The sequence below is a fragment of the Esox lucius genome, chromosome 20 (genome assembly GCF_011004845.1).
Source record: "Esox lucius isolate fEsoLuc1 chromosome 20, fEsoLuc1.pri, whole genome shotgun sequence".
NCBI classification, from domain to species: Eukaryota; Metazoa; Chordata; class Actinopteri; order Esociformes; family Esocidae; genus Esox; species Esox lucius.
In genome coordinates, this window is record NC_047588.1 from 27,399,228 (window position 1) to 27,414,790 (window position 15,563).

At 40.8% G+C, this 15,563-nt stretch overlaps 1 protein-coding gene and 1 long non-coding RNA gene across 5 annotated transcripts; both read right to left on the minus strand.

Annotated features, from left to right (window-relative positions):
* Positions 1-158: 158 nt before the first annotated feature.
* LOC105019028 (recoverin) lies at positions 159-7,156 on the minus strand. The gene is made up of 3 exons (XM_010884909.3): positions 6,401-7,156; positions 3,413-3,524; positions 159-908 (listed from the first exon to the last, which is right to left on the minus strand). The coding sequence occupies exons 1-3, from the start codon at positions 6,779-6,781 to the stop codon at positions 820-822; spliced, it is 582 nt and encodes a 193-aa protein (XP_010883211.1). The 5' UTR covers positions 6,782-7,156; the 3' UTR covers positions 159-819.
* Positions 7,157-9,667: 2,511 nt separating this feature from the next.
* On the minus strand, positions 9,668-15,486 carry LOC114829681. 4 transcript variants are annotated; one of them, XR_003777556.2, is made up of 4 exons: positions 15,320-15,486; positions 14,658-14,784; positions 12,053-12,241; positions 9,668-11,770 (listed from the first exon to the last, which is right to left on the minus strand). It is a non-coding gene; the product is annotated as an uncharacterized LOC114829681 (long non-coding RNA). The 4 variants fall into 4 exon arrangements; XR_003777553.2 differs by having other exon boundaries at positions 12,040-12,241; XR_003777555.2 differs by having other exon boundaries at positions 9,669-11,770; positions 12,040-12,241; positions 14,698-14,784.
* Positions 15,487-15,563: the final 77 nt, after the last annotated feature.

Genomic DNA, 15,563 nt, shown 5'->3' on the forward strand with positions numbered 1-15,563 from the left:
GCTAAAATATTATGTATTGCTCTTATAAACTTCTGTGATGCACTGAGTCTATGAAAAGCTCTTAGCTGTGGTATATTGGCCAGACACCACACCCGCTCATGCCTTATTGCTTGCATTTTATATATTGCTCTGGAAAAAGTAAGAGACCACTGCACCTTTTTCTTTCTTTTCCAAAAAAGTTGAAAAGGAATGTTCTGAGTGAGGAACAGAAGCGTTTGATTCGTAGTGGTCTCTTAATTTTAAGCCTTCTGTTCCTTGCTCAAAACCTTCCCCTTTCACTTTTTTTGGAAAGGAAAGAAAAAGATGCAGTGGTCTCTTACTTTTTCCGGAGCTGTATATACTGTACTTCCTGTTCTAGGGTTTAACTGAAACACATCCAAAGGCAGTAGACTTTAACTGGGGCAGGGAATTGCCAGGAATCTCACAACATGATATTATCACGATTCTTGGGTGCTGATAAATTATGTACATTATTAAATATGTACTTTACATTTTGCAGTTCAATACTCTGACTCTACTGTAAATGAATGGTCAAAACATTGCTGCTGCAGAGGGACAAGAGAGAGTCATGAAAAGTGTTTTGATCAGTCATGGAGGTAACATGGACTCCCTTTAAAAAGAAGATGGAAAACAGTTTTTGTTTGGAGAGTGGACATATACTCTCCTGACTTAATTTTATTGTTTGTTGCAGTAGACATCAAAGAGATACGGGTAAAGTGGAGACACAGAGGTGAAGGGTCAGAGATGCAAAATGAAGCCTGGTTTCCACCAGGGAACCACAAATGTGAGGAATACACAGGTGAGGAAGAAAGGAGGCTTCTAGGCGTTGATGGGGCTGTAGTGGATGAGACGCATGGCATTTTCATTGTCAGTCACCCCCTTTATGAACTCTCCTTCCACCAACCGGTCTGAGAGATGGAGAGAAAGAGTTGTAAGACACTGTACTACTACAGTCTATACACTCACCTAAATGATTATTAGGAACATCATACTAATACTGTGTTTGACCCCCTTTCGCCTTCAGAACTGCCTTAATTCTACGTGGCATTGATTCGACAAGGTGCTGAAAGCATTCTTTAGAAATGTTGGCCCATATTGATAGGATAGCATCTTGCAGTTGATGGAGATTTGTGGGATGCACATCCAGAGCGCGAAGCTCCCGTTCCACCACATCCCAAAGATCCTCTATTGGGTTGAGATCTGGTGACTGTGGGGGCAATTTCAGTACAGTGAACCCATTGTCATGTTCAAGAAACCAATTTGAAATGATTCGAGCTTTGTGACATGGTGCATTATCCTGCTGGAAGTAGCCATCAGAGGATGGGTACATGGCGGTCATAAAGGGATGGACATGGTCAGAAACAATGCTCAGGTAGGCCGTGGCATTTAAACGATGCCCAATTGGCACTAAGGGGCCTAAAGTGTGCCAAGAAAACATCTCTCACACCATTACACCACCACCACCAGCCTGCACGGTGGTAACAAGGTATGATGGATCCAAGTTCTCATTCTGTTTACGCCAAATTATGACTCTACCATCTGAATGTCTCAACAGAAATAAAGACTCATCAGACCAGGCAACATTCTTCCAGTCTTCAACTGTCCAATTTTGGTGAGCTCGTGCAAATTGTAGCCTCTTTTTCCTATTTGTAGTGGAGATGAGTGGTACCCGGTGGGGTCTTCTGCTGTTGTAGCCCATCCGCCTCAAGGTTTTGCGTGTTGTGTCTTCACAAATGCTTTGCTGCATACCTTGGTTGTAATGAGTGGTTATTTCAGTCAAAGTTGCTCTTCTATCAGCTTGAATCAGTCGGCCCATTCTCCTCTGACCTCTAGCATCAACAAGGCATTTTCGCCCACAGGACTGCCGCATACTGGATGTTTTTCCCTTTTCACACCATTCTTTGTAAACCCTAGAAATGGTTGTGCGTGAAAATCCCAGTAACTGAGCAGATTGTGAAATACTCAGACCGGCCCGTCTGGCACCAACAACCATGCCACCCTCAAAATTGCTTAAATCACCTTTCTTTCCCATTCTGACATTCAGTTTGGAGTTCAGGAGATTGTCTTGTCCAGGACCACACCCCTAAATGCATTGAAGCAACTGCCATGTGATTGGTTGATTAATTAATTGCATTATTGAAAAATTGAACAGGTGTTCCTAATAATCCTTTAGGTGAGTGTATATGGGTTACATAATATTTAGATAATTTTTGCATCTGTAAATGTTCTATAGATAGTAATACTATCAGTGACTTCTCTACAAATCTGTTGATTTTGCTTCCTAAGGTTACAGTTACGTCTAGAATAAGTTTAGGGTAAAGGTCAAGTCTAGGGTGAGGATCAAGTTTAAGGTTAGGGTAAGGGTTATGGTTTATAGATAGTAAGAATATTACTAACAGTCAAGAGATCATCTGTACAGCATCTACGGAAACTCTTTTGGGACATAAAGTATCCCAGTAAGGTGTTGGGCTACGAGCAGCCAGAACAGCTTAAATGCGCCTTTTCATCGATTCTACCCGAGGGACGCAACATCATTCTTCCAAAAGACATAGCCTCATTGGGTGTTGTGATGATGGTGGTGGAGAGTCAAAATCTCCCATAGGAGTTGAACTGTGTTGAGACCTGGTGACTGTGAAGGGTATAGCATATAATTCACATCACATTCATACTCATCAAACCATTCAGTGCCAACCAAGCCCCAATGATGAACCCTCTTTGATCACTTAGATCCATCCCTTTTGCCATCTTGATAATAAAAACATCAAGGTCAAGTGGGCCTACTCGTTATTTTATACATGCCACAGAGCATGATAGGATGTTGATGTCTTAATTGTATTTTCATGCAGTAAACCTGTACGGAAGCATCTGCCTTCATTATGTTTCTCCACTCATTGTATGCTTTTACATTTAAGTCATTTAGCAGATGCTGTTATCCAGAATGATAATACAGAAGTGCATACATTTTGTTCTAACCCCCCATGGGAATTGTACACACAAACCCTGGTGTTGCAAGCACCACACACTGCTAATTGAGCTGAGTTGTAAGATTTAGCCTACTACTCTGCTGACCCTAAAATCTTGTAGGCTCACTGAAAATACCATCTGCAGTGTGTTGTTTGCATTTGTCTCATTAGGATGAGAAAATCTACTCTGGAAAAATAAATATTTTGGTAGAAAATAAACCCCCAGGTCAGTGGTGTGTGTATTTCCTTAAGCCAAAGGGAAAACCTCCCATGTGGGATGATATGATGAATAATTTAATCTGTTTTATGTCTGACTGGAGAAGCTGCTGGACAAAGAAAATATGACATAAAACGTATTCCCACAACATCAACCATGACCATCTGTAAATGTGTGTGTGTTATGGATATATATGTACATGTATTTGCATGTTTGTGTAATTGTCTCTTACCGTTGTCTGATTTCTCAAAGTATCCCCAGAGTTTGTTGGCTCTTTTTTCTGGTGTATTTTCATCTTCCGGCAACTTGGGCTGATCTTCTGTAGGGATTAGTTTAAAGATTGCCTGAGAAAGTGAAAAGAGAGAGAGAGAAAGAGGGTAGATATTGAGGGTAGAGCAGAACAGGAAATATGTATTTTACATATACAACACATACAAATTGCATGAGTAACTAACTATTGTTTCCTATTCAGCTAGTCCCTCATACCAGACAGAGAATTGTTCTTCCTCACAGACCGAGAACGGTTCTGTCCCTCACCCCAGACAGAGCATGATTACGTCCCTCATCCCAGACAGAGAGTGTTTCTGTCCCTCACCCAAGGCAGAGAGTGGTTCTGTCCCTCATCCCAGACAGAGAGTGGTTCTGTCCCTCATCATAGACAGAGAGTGGTTCTGCCCTCATCCCAGACAGAGAGTGGTTCTGGCCCTCATCCAAGAGAGAGAGTAGTTCTGGCCTTCATCCCAGACAGAGAGTGGTTGTGTGTGTCAATATTAGTGATGCCCAATAAAGCTGGTCTGACTTGATATTTTACCCCTACGGGAACCCATTTGACCCCTAGATATTCCCCCCATAGGAACCCATTTGACCCCTAGATATTCCCCCCATAGGAACCCATTTGACCCCTAGATATTACACCTGTATAGGAACCCATTCAACCCTAAGAGAAACCTTTCTGGCCACTCTCGTGAGTCATTATTCACCAGTTATGTGGTCTTGAAGACATTGTGATCATTCATTAGATAAATAACTTGATAACATGATTTGATCCATGGAACTACATTCTTTAAAGATAAACGATTCAAAGTTGAACACATTTGAACCACTTGAATTGAACGGTACCTGAATGGTACCTACCCAGATATGTATTAGATTTCCACTTGCGTGAAGGAATGACCCTCGTGAAGTTTATTAAAACATGTCCTGGGGTATTTGACACACTCTTTCACTATTATGTGTTTTTGCAGTGACACTCCAAATCGAATAGATCCACTGTAATAACAGACAAACTAAATTGAGGGCCAATCTGAACTCAGGACAGGAGCAGTATTAGGACTAGGAGTGACTGTGCACTTGAGAGTCAGGGTTTAAAGCTGCGTGTCCTGCTCCGAGTCAGGAACCACTCATACTAAAAACACCCAGATTAACATGGATTATCACCACAACGGAGGCCACAGGCCAAACTGCAAGACGTTCTTTTTTCCTGCTTCCCCCTCTCTTACTAACCTCAGCCCATTTTGGCTCAGGCTGAGTACTGACACATGATGTATTTGTGTTCTATCATTACGGTCTGATCCTAGGTTTTAGATCTGTCACTAGAGATAACTTTTACCAGAGGTGGATCGATCCAGCATGCTATACATTACCGCTAACAGAAGGCCGTCCCCACCATATTCCACCCTCCTGTATGTTATCTCTCCAACACTTATTTAGTGCAAATGACACTAAAAATTAGCTGGATCAAAAGCTAAGGTTAATCACATCCTGGGTTGGAGAGAAAACCTATAGGAATGCCTCCGGAAGCAGGGTAGAGCAGCGCCGGGCCACTGTACGTAGCAAAGCCCTGACAAGGATAAACCCATGAAGAAGACAAGACTGAAATGCTTGTTGATCAGCAATGATCCCAGGCACCAGTACATCAATGCATTTCACTGCAGTTGGCACTCAGTCAGATCCTCATTCTCATACATCTGCTTGGAACTAATGATCAAAATGATACGTTAAGGCAAATGCTAATTAGTGTTTTTCATCAAAGTACCTGGTAGACACTAGCTACCTGCATGCAACACTGGATAATGTTGTTTAAAGAAACTCTGTTCAAGGTAACATGGTTTATTGTGTTGTAAGTTAGTTGAATATTTACAGATTACCTACTAGGGACTGCATAAGTACATAACACTGGGGAAACAGTAAGTTCCATAGCCTACATTGTCATGATGGGAAACCATTCATCATAATGGAAAGACTGGGTGGCTGAAACAGGTTTGAGCTCTACTGTTTAATTGATGATTACGACTGGAACCTAAATACAGAGGAAAAGACAATTTACCTTTGACCACATACCTCATTTGATAGCATGGGTTTGATCTGATCGGAGACAGATTTTCAGTATTCTGACATCTGCATAAGGCATGTGTTTCCACTGTACTTTTAACTCAGTCACAGAAACTGTTGTTTTAAAATGTCCCACCCTGTTCCTGGTCTCTGAGCTCTACCACACACACCATGTAAATACATAGTGGGTAGGATAGTCTATGAAATGAGATTGGATAAGAGTGAGATTATTCAAGTTCAAGTTTATTTGTCATTACACATTTACAACAGCATTATTGGCAATAAAATGCTTTGTTTCTAAAAAAAAAAAAAAAACGTCCTCAACGGTGCAGGTATAAGTAATACAACAGAATAAAAAATAGAATAAAAATAATATATAAGAAAAATTTTTAACAAGTAATTCATAAAGCTGCACTGTTGTGGTAAGCAGGGTAATCTGGTAACGATATTTATTCTAGTGGAATAACACATTATGAAATAATGATTATGTTGTTAACGTTGTTCAAAACAACTAATAATAATTACAAGTGGGAGAACATCATTGTGCCTCCAAATCGATTTTTATATGATGGTGTTCTCACAATATTCTGATTTTCACCATAATTTCTCAAACACGAAAATATCCCACTGTGTCAATTTAAAGAATTGCCCATTGAACAGTAATACAACTCTACAGACCCTTCCTGCTTCCATATGATCTCTCAGGTTCTCCCCACATAACAACATATCTAGTCTTTTCATACGCATTCATCCACACTTTCCTAACGTGTTATCCTAAAACGACGACCATCCAAACCCACTACAGATCCATGTAAGAATTCAAGCTATTAAATGTTTCAGCTTTAGATCTCATCTCTTAACCCCTTACGTAGGATTCTTCACAACTCACCTGGCAGATGTTTTCCACTTCTGCCTTGGTGATGTATCCATTCTTGTCCACATCGAACAGTGAGAAGGCCCACTCCAGCTTCCTTGACATGGTACCGGATGATGTCATGTGCAGTGCGATGATGTACTCCTTGAAGTCCAGAGTGCCGTCCTCATTTGTATCAAACGAACGGAATACATGTTGAGCGTAGGCCTTGGCTTCGCTTTCTGGGAAGAAGCGTTCATAGATCTTTTCAAACTCTTCTGGTGTTATGCGTCCAGAGGGACACTGAGTCTGGAAGTTCTCATACCACTGGCACAGCTCCTCCTCTGTGAACTTTGTGTTAAGCTTCAGTTCCTCCAAGATCTCTTTGGAAAGGGCGCTGCTCTTAGCATTTCCCATGGTAGTATACTGTACTGTCCACAGGCGTCTTCTGCTTCACTGCTTCAACTGGAATTTAATGTATATGGCTCTTTGCCGGTTCAGTCACTGATTTGTCTTTTGTTCGGGGAAAATTTTCTGATACTTTGGCTCTTAAGTCACAGGTCCGACCAAATTATTTTTGTTGTTCAATCAGCTTTCCAGTCGCAATATATCCCGAAATTGGGACAAATCGATATAGTCAAACAAGCAGTGCAAAATCAGATCTCAACAGTGACTGTTGAATTGTTCCCCTGGCTGCTATAGAGACGTATATATCAACAAAGGCCTACATGTGTGAGCAGTAAAGAGACTGTGAAGCCATGTGCTAGACAGGGACTGATGGCATTCTGATGTGTGACGTAATTAGAGGGATGAGCTGGGAAGGGGGATGGAATCAGGATGCTAACTTGACGACTGGGTTAATTCAATTAACGCCGGATTTACATTGGCAGAGCTTTTCGCCCATGTTAACTATTTAGTCTCCATTTTCTCTTTTGTTGAACCATTAATCTTGTAGTGGGGTCTTTGTGTTGGCTAATACCTTGTGCATTATACATGTATAGAGGTTTTTCAAAGGAATATTTCTGAACTCTCCCACTTTTTATATTTAAACAATAATAACAGTTAACAATATTATATATAATTATGAAACAAATGTATAAGCCTTACATTTGAATGAATAATCAGGTTACAGTGAGTGTATGAGCAGGGTACAATCAAATGCATTAATATCTAGAGCTATGATGGCTCTTTTATTTGTATTTGTATTATTATTAAGTGGCTTGTTAGGGCGGACTGTTAAATAATAGTGGAAGATTGGGGACTGGATCTTCCCAGGGGTTTGCATAATGGGAAGGCCAGACAACACTGTGTAATCATACTGCATGAAAGTGTGACAGAGGATGGAAAGACAGTTGTCCTGCTGATCAGCAAGGCTTAACCACCTTTAATGGTCTACTTTAGAAATCACAAGCTCCTGAGCTGTTTCAGATTTTTGTCAATGGGATTCATTTCCACAGCACATGACATATACATTTTCCAGCTCATTTATCATTTAATTTATTTAATAATGGGTTTATTATCATAGATGGCCTAGGTGTCCTCTTGCTCCTTCAACTGTCTCCTCTAAACTCCTGTCTCTTTCACCTCTCTCGTCTCCTTCACATCTCTCCTGCTGTCTCCTTTTTTCCTTCATCTCTCTCCTGCGTCTTCACCTGTTACCTCTCTGCTTGTCTCCTTCCCCATGACACCTCTCTCTTCCTGTCTTCTTCAACTATCACCTCTTTCCTTCCCCTTGTCACCTCTCTACTCCCATGTCCATCACTCTCCTCCTGTCTTCTTCACCTCTTTCCTCCCCCTGGCCACCTCTCTGCTCCCGTCTCCTTTGCTGCTCCACCTCCACTTCAAATAATACACCCTGGTTGCAAACCTCACCGGAGGGTTGGCCCTTGACCCCATCAAACCTCACCGGAGGGTTGGCCCTTGACCCCATCAAACCTCACCGGAGGGTTGGCCCTTGACCCCGTCACATTTCACCATAGGGTTGGCCCTTGACCCCGTCACATTTCACCATAGGGTTGGCCCTTGACCCCGTCACATTTCACCATAGGTTTGGCCCTTGACCCCGTCACATTTCACCATAGGGTTGGCCCTTGACCCCGTCACATTTCACCAGAGGGTTGGCCCTTGACCCCGTCACATTTCACCAGAGGGTTGGTCCTTGACCCCGTCACATTTCACCAGAGGGTTGGCCCTTGACCCCATCAAATTTCACCAGAGGGTTGGCCCTTGACCCAATCAATGCTGAGGCTGTAGCTGGATTATTGTTAGATTATACACTTCTGCTCCATGCTCAATGCGTCTTTACCAATCAAACATCAAACTGAGCGTTACAGGTCTTACTTTCTACTCATTACTGACTGTCGGGAAACTTCTGCCAACCTGTACTAATAGCCTAGACTACACCAGTTATCCCAGTGTCAAATGACTAACAATTAAATGTATCAGGAACTACATTAAATAAATAATAATCTTCAGAAATAACAATGTCAGGGTCCCTAAGTGCCACAGTGGTCAGTGGTCAGTGCCTTGCAGGGATGCAATGTCATTCAGACAGATTTACAACCCTGGTTGCAACATAGCCACAGTGCCTGGGGTTTCCACTGAGGAAGGTGCCAATTGGTAGAGTTTCCTGGTCTCATCCCAATCTAATTCTCTCTCTCTTTATCGAGGAAGGATTTCCTCTTCTCTATAAATATACCCAATGAGCTTGTCTATTGGATTAGCTCTTGTCCACCTTGTAGCATCCTGACCCAATTACTGTTACACAAAATAATTACTAACCCTCCTCACAAAAACAATGACAACTCTCTGACACAAACTTTTTGAGAATTACCAGAAAGAGGTTGCCCAAAGGCTCAGTGTTCCTGACTAACATAAATAGGAAAATATAGCGGATACTAAATGGGGTTTATTTTGTGATGGTAAACGCTGCTGGAGTTAATAGTTACATCAAGAGTTTACATGTTGAATTCACACTTGAGACTAAGCCACTACCAAGTGTTCACAGGGCTATAATGATCTAAAATCTGTATTTTGTTTCGATCAGGAGGGTGACTTGTGGCAGCAGGAGGGCATAAACTATCAACAAATGAAAGTGCAGAATCAACTACCCACACTATGTATCACCCAGACAGTTGCTTTGTGTAGTGTTTACCATAAACAAGGCTCAACTCGTGTTTACAGTAAATCATTAAGATGTAGATTGAAAAGTACCAGTGATCTGGCCGAGGGCCTTTTGGGTAAAGCGTGGGGATGAATCTCACATGAAAATTCTGAATTAACATTAAAATTTTATAAACAGTTAGTTGCACAAACCACGGCAAGAAAGATTTGTTATTTCATGTCTGACTTGGTCAATCTGTGTTAGGCAGGCTGTGACCTGGCAGAAAGACCATCTTGACTGGCATCTGACATCCACCAATCAGCATGGGCCAACACATTTTACACTTTCATCATTCAAACAGACACTGTGTTTTATTGTAGTTTTACCTGATACATATGATTGAGATTGTATTTTACTTTTCAGCCACAACCTGGGAGTAATTACAGTTCACTGCCTTGCTCAGGGACAGAAGGACATATATTTTAACTTGCCACTTCTGGGATTCAATCTGGAAAACCTTCGGTTGCAGATCTGATGCTCACACCGCTAAGCTGCCCTGCCGCCCCAATACTTATCCAGCACAGTCCAATACCTTATGGATGGTCACATTAGGATTGCTTTTAGGACTGTTTATATATTTTTCCTAACTACCTCAAATTGTAAATGTCATATTTTAAAGCAATACTGTACTTATAAAGTGATTACCTGAGGGTAAAACAATGTTACAACCCTGAACATTAAGACAAGAAAGGTTTTGAGAAAATGGTTCTCAAAAGTTTTTATAAATGTGATCAGTACAATTCATCAATATGAATGCAAATATTTGCAGTAAAGTCTTGAAAGAGAAATGGAGGAAGCGATATGGGAAACAAGGAAAGGGAAACATTTTAAGAACAACAAAAAAAAAAACCTCTAAAACAACTCTAGGTCTGCACAAACAATGCCTATATGGGACCCAACCCAGACCTTCTGAGAAAGAGGGAGGGAAAGGAGGAAGGGAGGGGGTCCTAGATAAATACCAGTTAATGGGTCCTAATGATGCTTAATGACAGATGAGACCCTTCTGCTGAATACAATGAACGATAGAAACAAACAAATGATAACGATCATAACGGTCGCCATCTTCGTAGGCCCCAGGTTGTGACGCCACTGATAAAAGTTACAAGCCAAGACTTCTCAACTGACATTCCTTGACAGACTCGCTACCGAGAAGGTCAACGTGATGTGGCCTTTGCTGATGACAAGAACAATCACACATTAAGACTTCTCTTTCAAGACTTTGAAGGATTTAAATAGGACGACATTTAATAATTATCCAATGTGCTGTTGAGGCCTATGTTGATTGGAAGCCTTTGATGTGAGTATTTATTTTATATGTTCTCTTAAATGTAATGTTTGTTGTCTTTAAACACAGTTGTTATTTTTTCTTGAGTTGTGGGCCATTCTCATGTAGTAGTGATTAGGAATTTCCAGTCTGATTTATAGATGAATTAAGCAGTAAAAAAACAACACTACCATCTGCCCTCTGGCCAATGTGGCTGTTTTCTGATTAGCAGAATTGGGGAGTGCTGGGGGAACTTGTGATTCATAGTGAAATAAATTATAGAAATAGCACAAATGCACATGTTTATTTCTCTATTAGCAATTCCTGCTTTAAACATTAGTTGAAAATGTATATGAATATATCCCGAAGAAACTGCAAAATTCTGTTTGTTACTGGTTGTTGTAACAGATAAAAGTAATTGTACTGCATTATGGCCATATCATGAATTTTACAGTGAATTCATTTTTTTTAAAACATTACAGAGGGAGATGCTCGCACCTAGATGCTTTAACTGACTATTTTGTGGCACAGGATTGGACCCACGACAGTTAACCAAGAGAGTGGAAAAGCAAAAAACAAACACACAAAGGGAATATCAGAGAGAACAAAGCTACTACTTGAACCGACAAAAGGCAAAACCCAAAAGATGACAATAAAGATGGACACCCTGGATCCCTCTGCCCTCACAGTGGAGAACTCTGCTGTGACCTATGACTCGAAATCAGAAACGGTGATGCTTCCTGTAGGGGTTGTCTCGCTGGCAGGCATCACCGTGGTAACTGGGGGCACCGAACTCTCCTGTGGGTCTTGCATGCTGGCCTTCGGTGTATTTGGCACTCTGATTGGCGTGAGCGTGGTTGCCCTGGGACTGTGGGACCAATCGCAGCGGATCACGGGCCAGACCTCTCACCTCTTGGGGCTGGGATTGGTGATTCTGGTCATTAGTTTTGGGGTGGTGTGCAGTGTGCTGGGCTTTCACCTTTTGACAAAGAAACAGAGAAAAAAGAAGCGGGAGGAGAGGGAGGATGGGAGGGTGGTTCTCATAGGGGAGAGTGGGAGGAGTGTTATAAAAACAGTGACAGTGTAAAATCTAAATACATTGGAAAGAGAGGTATGAAAGTAAGATATTGGAGTTATGACAACTTGTTAAACTGGCTATGGTACACTCAGTCACAATGTAGTTCTAAGTAGAGGAATATTCTTGTTTGGTGTGTATGTTAGAAACGGGTTTAACACCCAGAATAATACATTTAAAGATTACTCATTTCACAATTGCTGGTTCCAGGTTTTTTCCTTCATATGTTTGTCCCCTTTTCTTTTGCGCTTTGTTCAGATGTCACAAAAACATACATTTTCTTTCTCTTTTCCTTCCTTTTTTTTTTTATCTTTCTCAATCTCCCTTTTCCATCAGGGAGGCAAGCAACAGGAAAGGGAGATAATAAGAGGTTTCCTGTGGAAGAAAAAGGAGTTGATTACATGTCGTTACATTATGTGGTCATTCCAGGTCACTTCACACTTTTTTTTATGTCAGCCTACTGGTTGTGAAACATCGCACAACATTCCCACAATATATTATTGTGATCGAGGGTGGAGGATAGTAAGTGTAGGACTGTGAGTGCACTTAAAAAAAGAAAATGATAAGGTTGTCAGAAGGACCCTATAAAACGACTGCCTATGCCCACAGATGTGTTTTTGCCTCCATCTGCTGGAGTAGGACAGTAGCCTTCATGTACGGCCATGACAAAAAAAGTACACCCCTTTTTTCTTACACATTTGGACACTCCAACCTGATTATTGATAAGGGTAACCAAATTTAGTCACACAATACAAAATACTTTGAAAACATTTATGCATTTAAAATAAACAGAAACAGGTGCACCAACACAGGTACATTATTAGTAACTTGGCAGGGTCCAGTCTTCCATAAAGACTAGAAACTTGATCTGGTTTGTTCTTAACCATATACACTAAACTAAAGAATCATTGGCCACCCTCATGAAATTCAATGAAAATTCAACTGCACAATGAGTCCTTTTGGGCTCAAACATAAAGGGGATACATATAAAGTTCTCAACACAATCACTTTTCAAACACAAAACATTTCAATGAGCAATATGATTATTAAACATTTTGTTTAACCATCTACGCATTGATTTTGATGTATGTTTGAGGTAATTGTCTTGCTTAAAGTTCCACCTGTGGCAAATCTCCTGGCAAAGGCAACCAGGTTTGGGCTAAAATATCTGGGTACTTAGTGACATTCATTATGCCATCAATCTCCACAACAGCCCTTGGACCACTAGTATCAAAACAGCCCCTAAGCATTATGGGTATCAGGTACTTCCTTTTATGTGGTCCCCTTTGGTCGGTATACATGCCGATAGTGAGCAATTTTTGTATCATCTGACCACAACAGATGATTCCAACTGCAGTTCCAAAAATGCTAGGCAAAGTTCAGGTGCAGCCATTTTTGGGTTGGGCTCAGCATGTTATTCTTTCTTGCAACCCTTCCAAAGAGCTTGCTGACATGGAGGTGGCGTCTAACAGTTGATATTGAGACTTGACAACCCCAAGACTTCATTGTGCAGTTCCTAAACTGTGATACTTGGATTATTTTATGCCTAACTCACCAACTTCCTACTTCTATGCAAGTTATATTCAAGTGTCCTCTTGGCCAATTTACAACTGTCCCAGACCTCTGAAATGTTTTGACTATTGCCATGTCCGTGCTTAGTGGTTGTGTCAACTGTTCATGTATTTTTTTTTATAACCAAGCGTTTTACCCATGGTGATAAATGACAACGGCTGCACCAATGATGAAAGTATGTACTGTTAAGTATAGTAAGCCAGTAAGCCAGTATGCCAGCATTGGCACATACTAACATATCAAAACATTTAGAAGAAATTATACCACTTTGTCGCCCATTGAAATCCCACCAAGTTTGAGTACACAGCGACAGGTTAGCTTCCACTACAAACAGCATTCATGTATGGCTTTTGCCACTGGCCGCTTGAATAGCATACAAGCAAGTAGTACTACGGTCTGACTCTCCTTTGTAATTGACATGAGACCATGCTAGTGAGAATGCAGATTAATATTTCAACTAACTATGATTTGGAACATATTATTCATAATCAGACATACAATGTAAATTGAGTCTTTGCTAAAGGGACTTCACATGAGTGCCCACTTCTGTTTGAGACCAAAACATGTCTCAATGTTTGTGTTGTTTATGTTCTGCATTCACTGTCGCTCAAAAGGTACCATTAGAACAAAACAAAAGTTGCCCCTGAATCTGTAAGGTGTTATTCTTCCATTTCAAAGCAATTCAAAGTACATCATTCAACTAATGGATCATCCACAAATGGAGAGAAGAACACCGGCAATCTACATAGGACTGGTCATCCAACCAAATTCGGCCCAAGAAGGAATCTAAAGGACTCCCATGCCACAACTAAAGAGCTTGAGTCAGCTGTTAGATACCGCACAAACTTGGCCTACATTGGATGTCAGGAAGGGAAAAGACTGTACTCTCTCAATAAAAATATCAAGACATGACTGACATTAGCCAGACAACACCTGGATAATCATTGAGTCAACCATGAATTCCATATTATACCAGAGAATTCTTCAGGAGAATGTGAAGCCAGTTTCTAAGGGGATGATGAGATCCCCTAAGCCTTTACAATTTTACGTTGAGAAACGTTATTTTTAAATTGTTGCACAATTTGCCCATGCATTCTATCACAGAGTGGTTCACTTCTGACAGACCCTTCCTCTCTGGAGTATTTTTTTTATATCCGATCATGTTATTTGATATTGCATCAGATATTTTTTTTTTCAACATGGGAGTCATGGCCCATACCTCAATCCTGTCAGGGTGATGGGGGAGTCATGGACCATACCTCAGTCCTGTCAGGGTGATGAGGGAGTCAAAGCCCATACTTCAATCCTGTCAGGGTGCTGGGGGAGTTATAGTCCAAACCTCAATCCTGTCAAGGTGATGGAGGTACATGATGCAAGAAAACATCCAAGAAAGCCCACAAACATGGCACAGATGGAGTTCCTCCCAGTCAATGTAGGAGACTGACTGACAGTTACAAGAAATGTATATTTAAATATATTATTTCAGCCAGTGGGCTACACTAATCAATGACAGTGCAGTATGATCAGTGCCATTTGTTAAATTATGTTACATTTGTCTGTCAGTAGTGTTAAAGTTAAGATTACATAGGGCCCTATACCCATGTGCCCAACTACCTTTATCACACTATGAGCTGAAATTGGTTATTTATTTGTAATTTTGTGCGTAACAAGTAAATACATGTTTTATAGTTCTTGCATAGGCTACGTTTGACTTTCTATCCCATTACTTATTTAAGCTAAAGCATTTGTTATTACAATTTTTGTAGTCAATAATACATATATATTCTCAATAGCCGCATTGTTGAAAAAACACAAAAAAAGGGGGGAAAACTCGTACTGTGTTCTGTCTATGGAATGAAAATTGTAGATTCATTTGGATACCTGGCAGTCTTTGCAAACACCTGCTGATCTGTGGTGTTCAGTTGTGCTGACTGTGTTCTAACTTGATTAACTGCTGGAATGCTGTGCATAAAAGAAAAAATAACGAAACCAATTCAGACGTCGTTGGGTATTAGAGGGGGTCACCTGACAAACCTTCTGCCTTCCTCGTCACGTGTCATTATTCAAGTTTCAGTAACTTTTTTTATCCTTTGGAAATTAAGACCAGCCCATGTCCCGCCTCCTT

Bases quoted from the DNA above. Each gene is read 5' to 3' on its own strand.
- LOC105019028 (XM_010884909.3), bottom strand. From the start codon at position 6,781: ATGGGAAATGCTAAGAGCAGCGCCCTTTCCAAAGAGATCTTGGAGGAA. The intron at 3,525-6,400 runs GTGAGTTGTGAA...TCACTTTCTCAG, and splicing joins AAGTGGAAAACATCTGCCAG to GCAATCTTTAAACTAATCCC. The intron at 909-3,412 runs GTAAGAGACAAT...TCCATCTCTCAG, and splicing joins CTTTGAGAAATCAGACAACG to ACCGGTTGGTGGAAGGAGAG.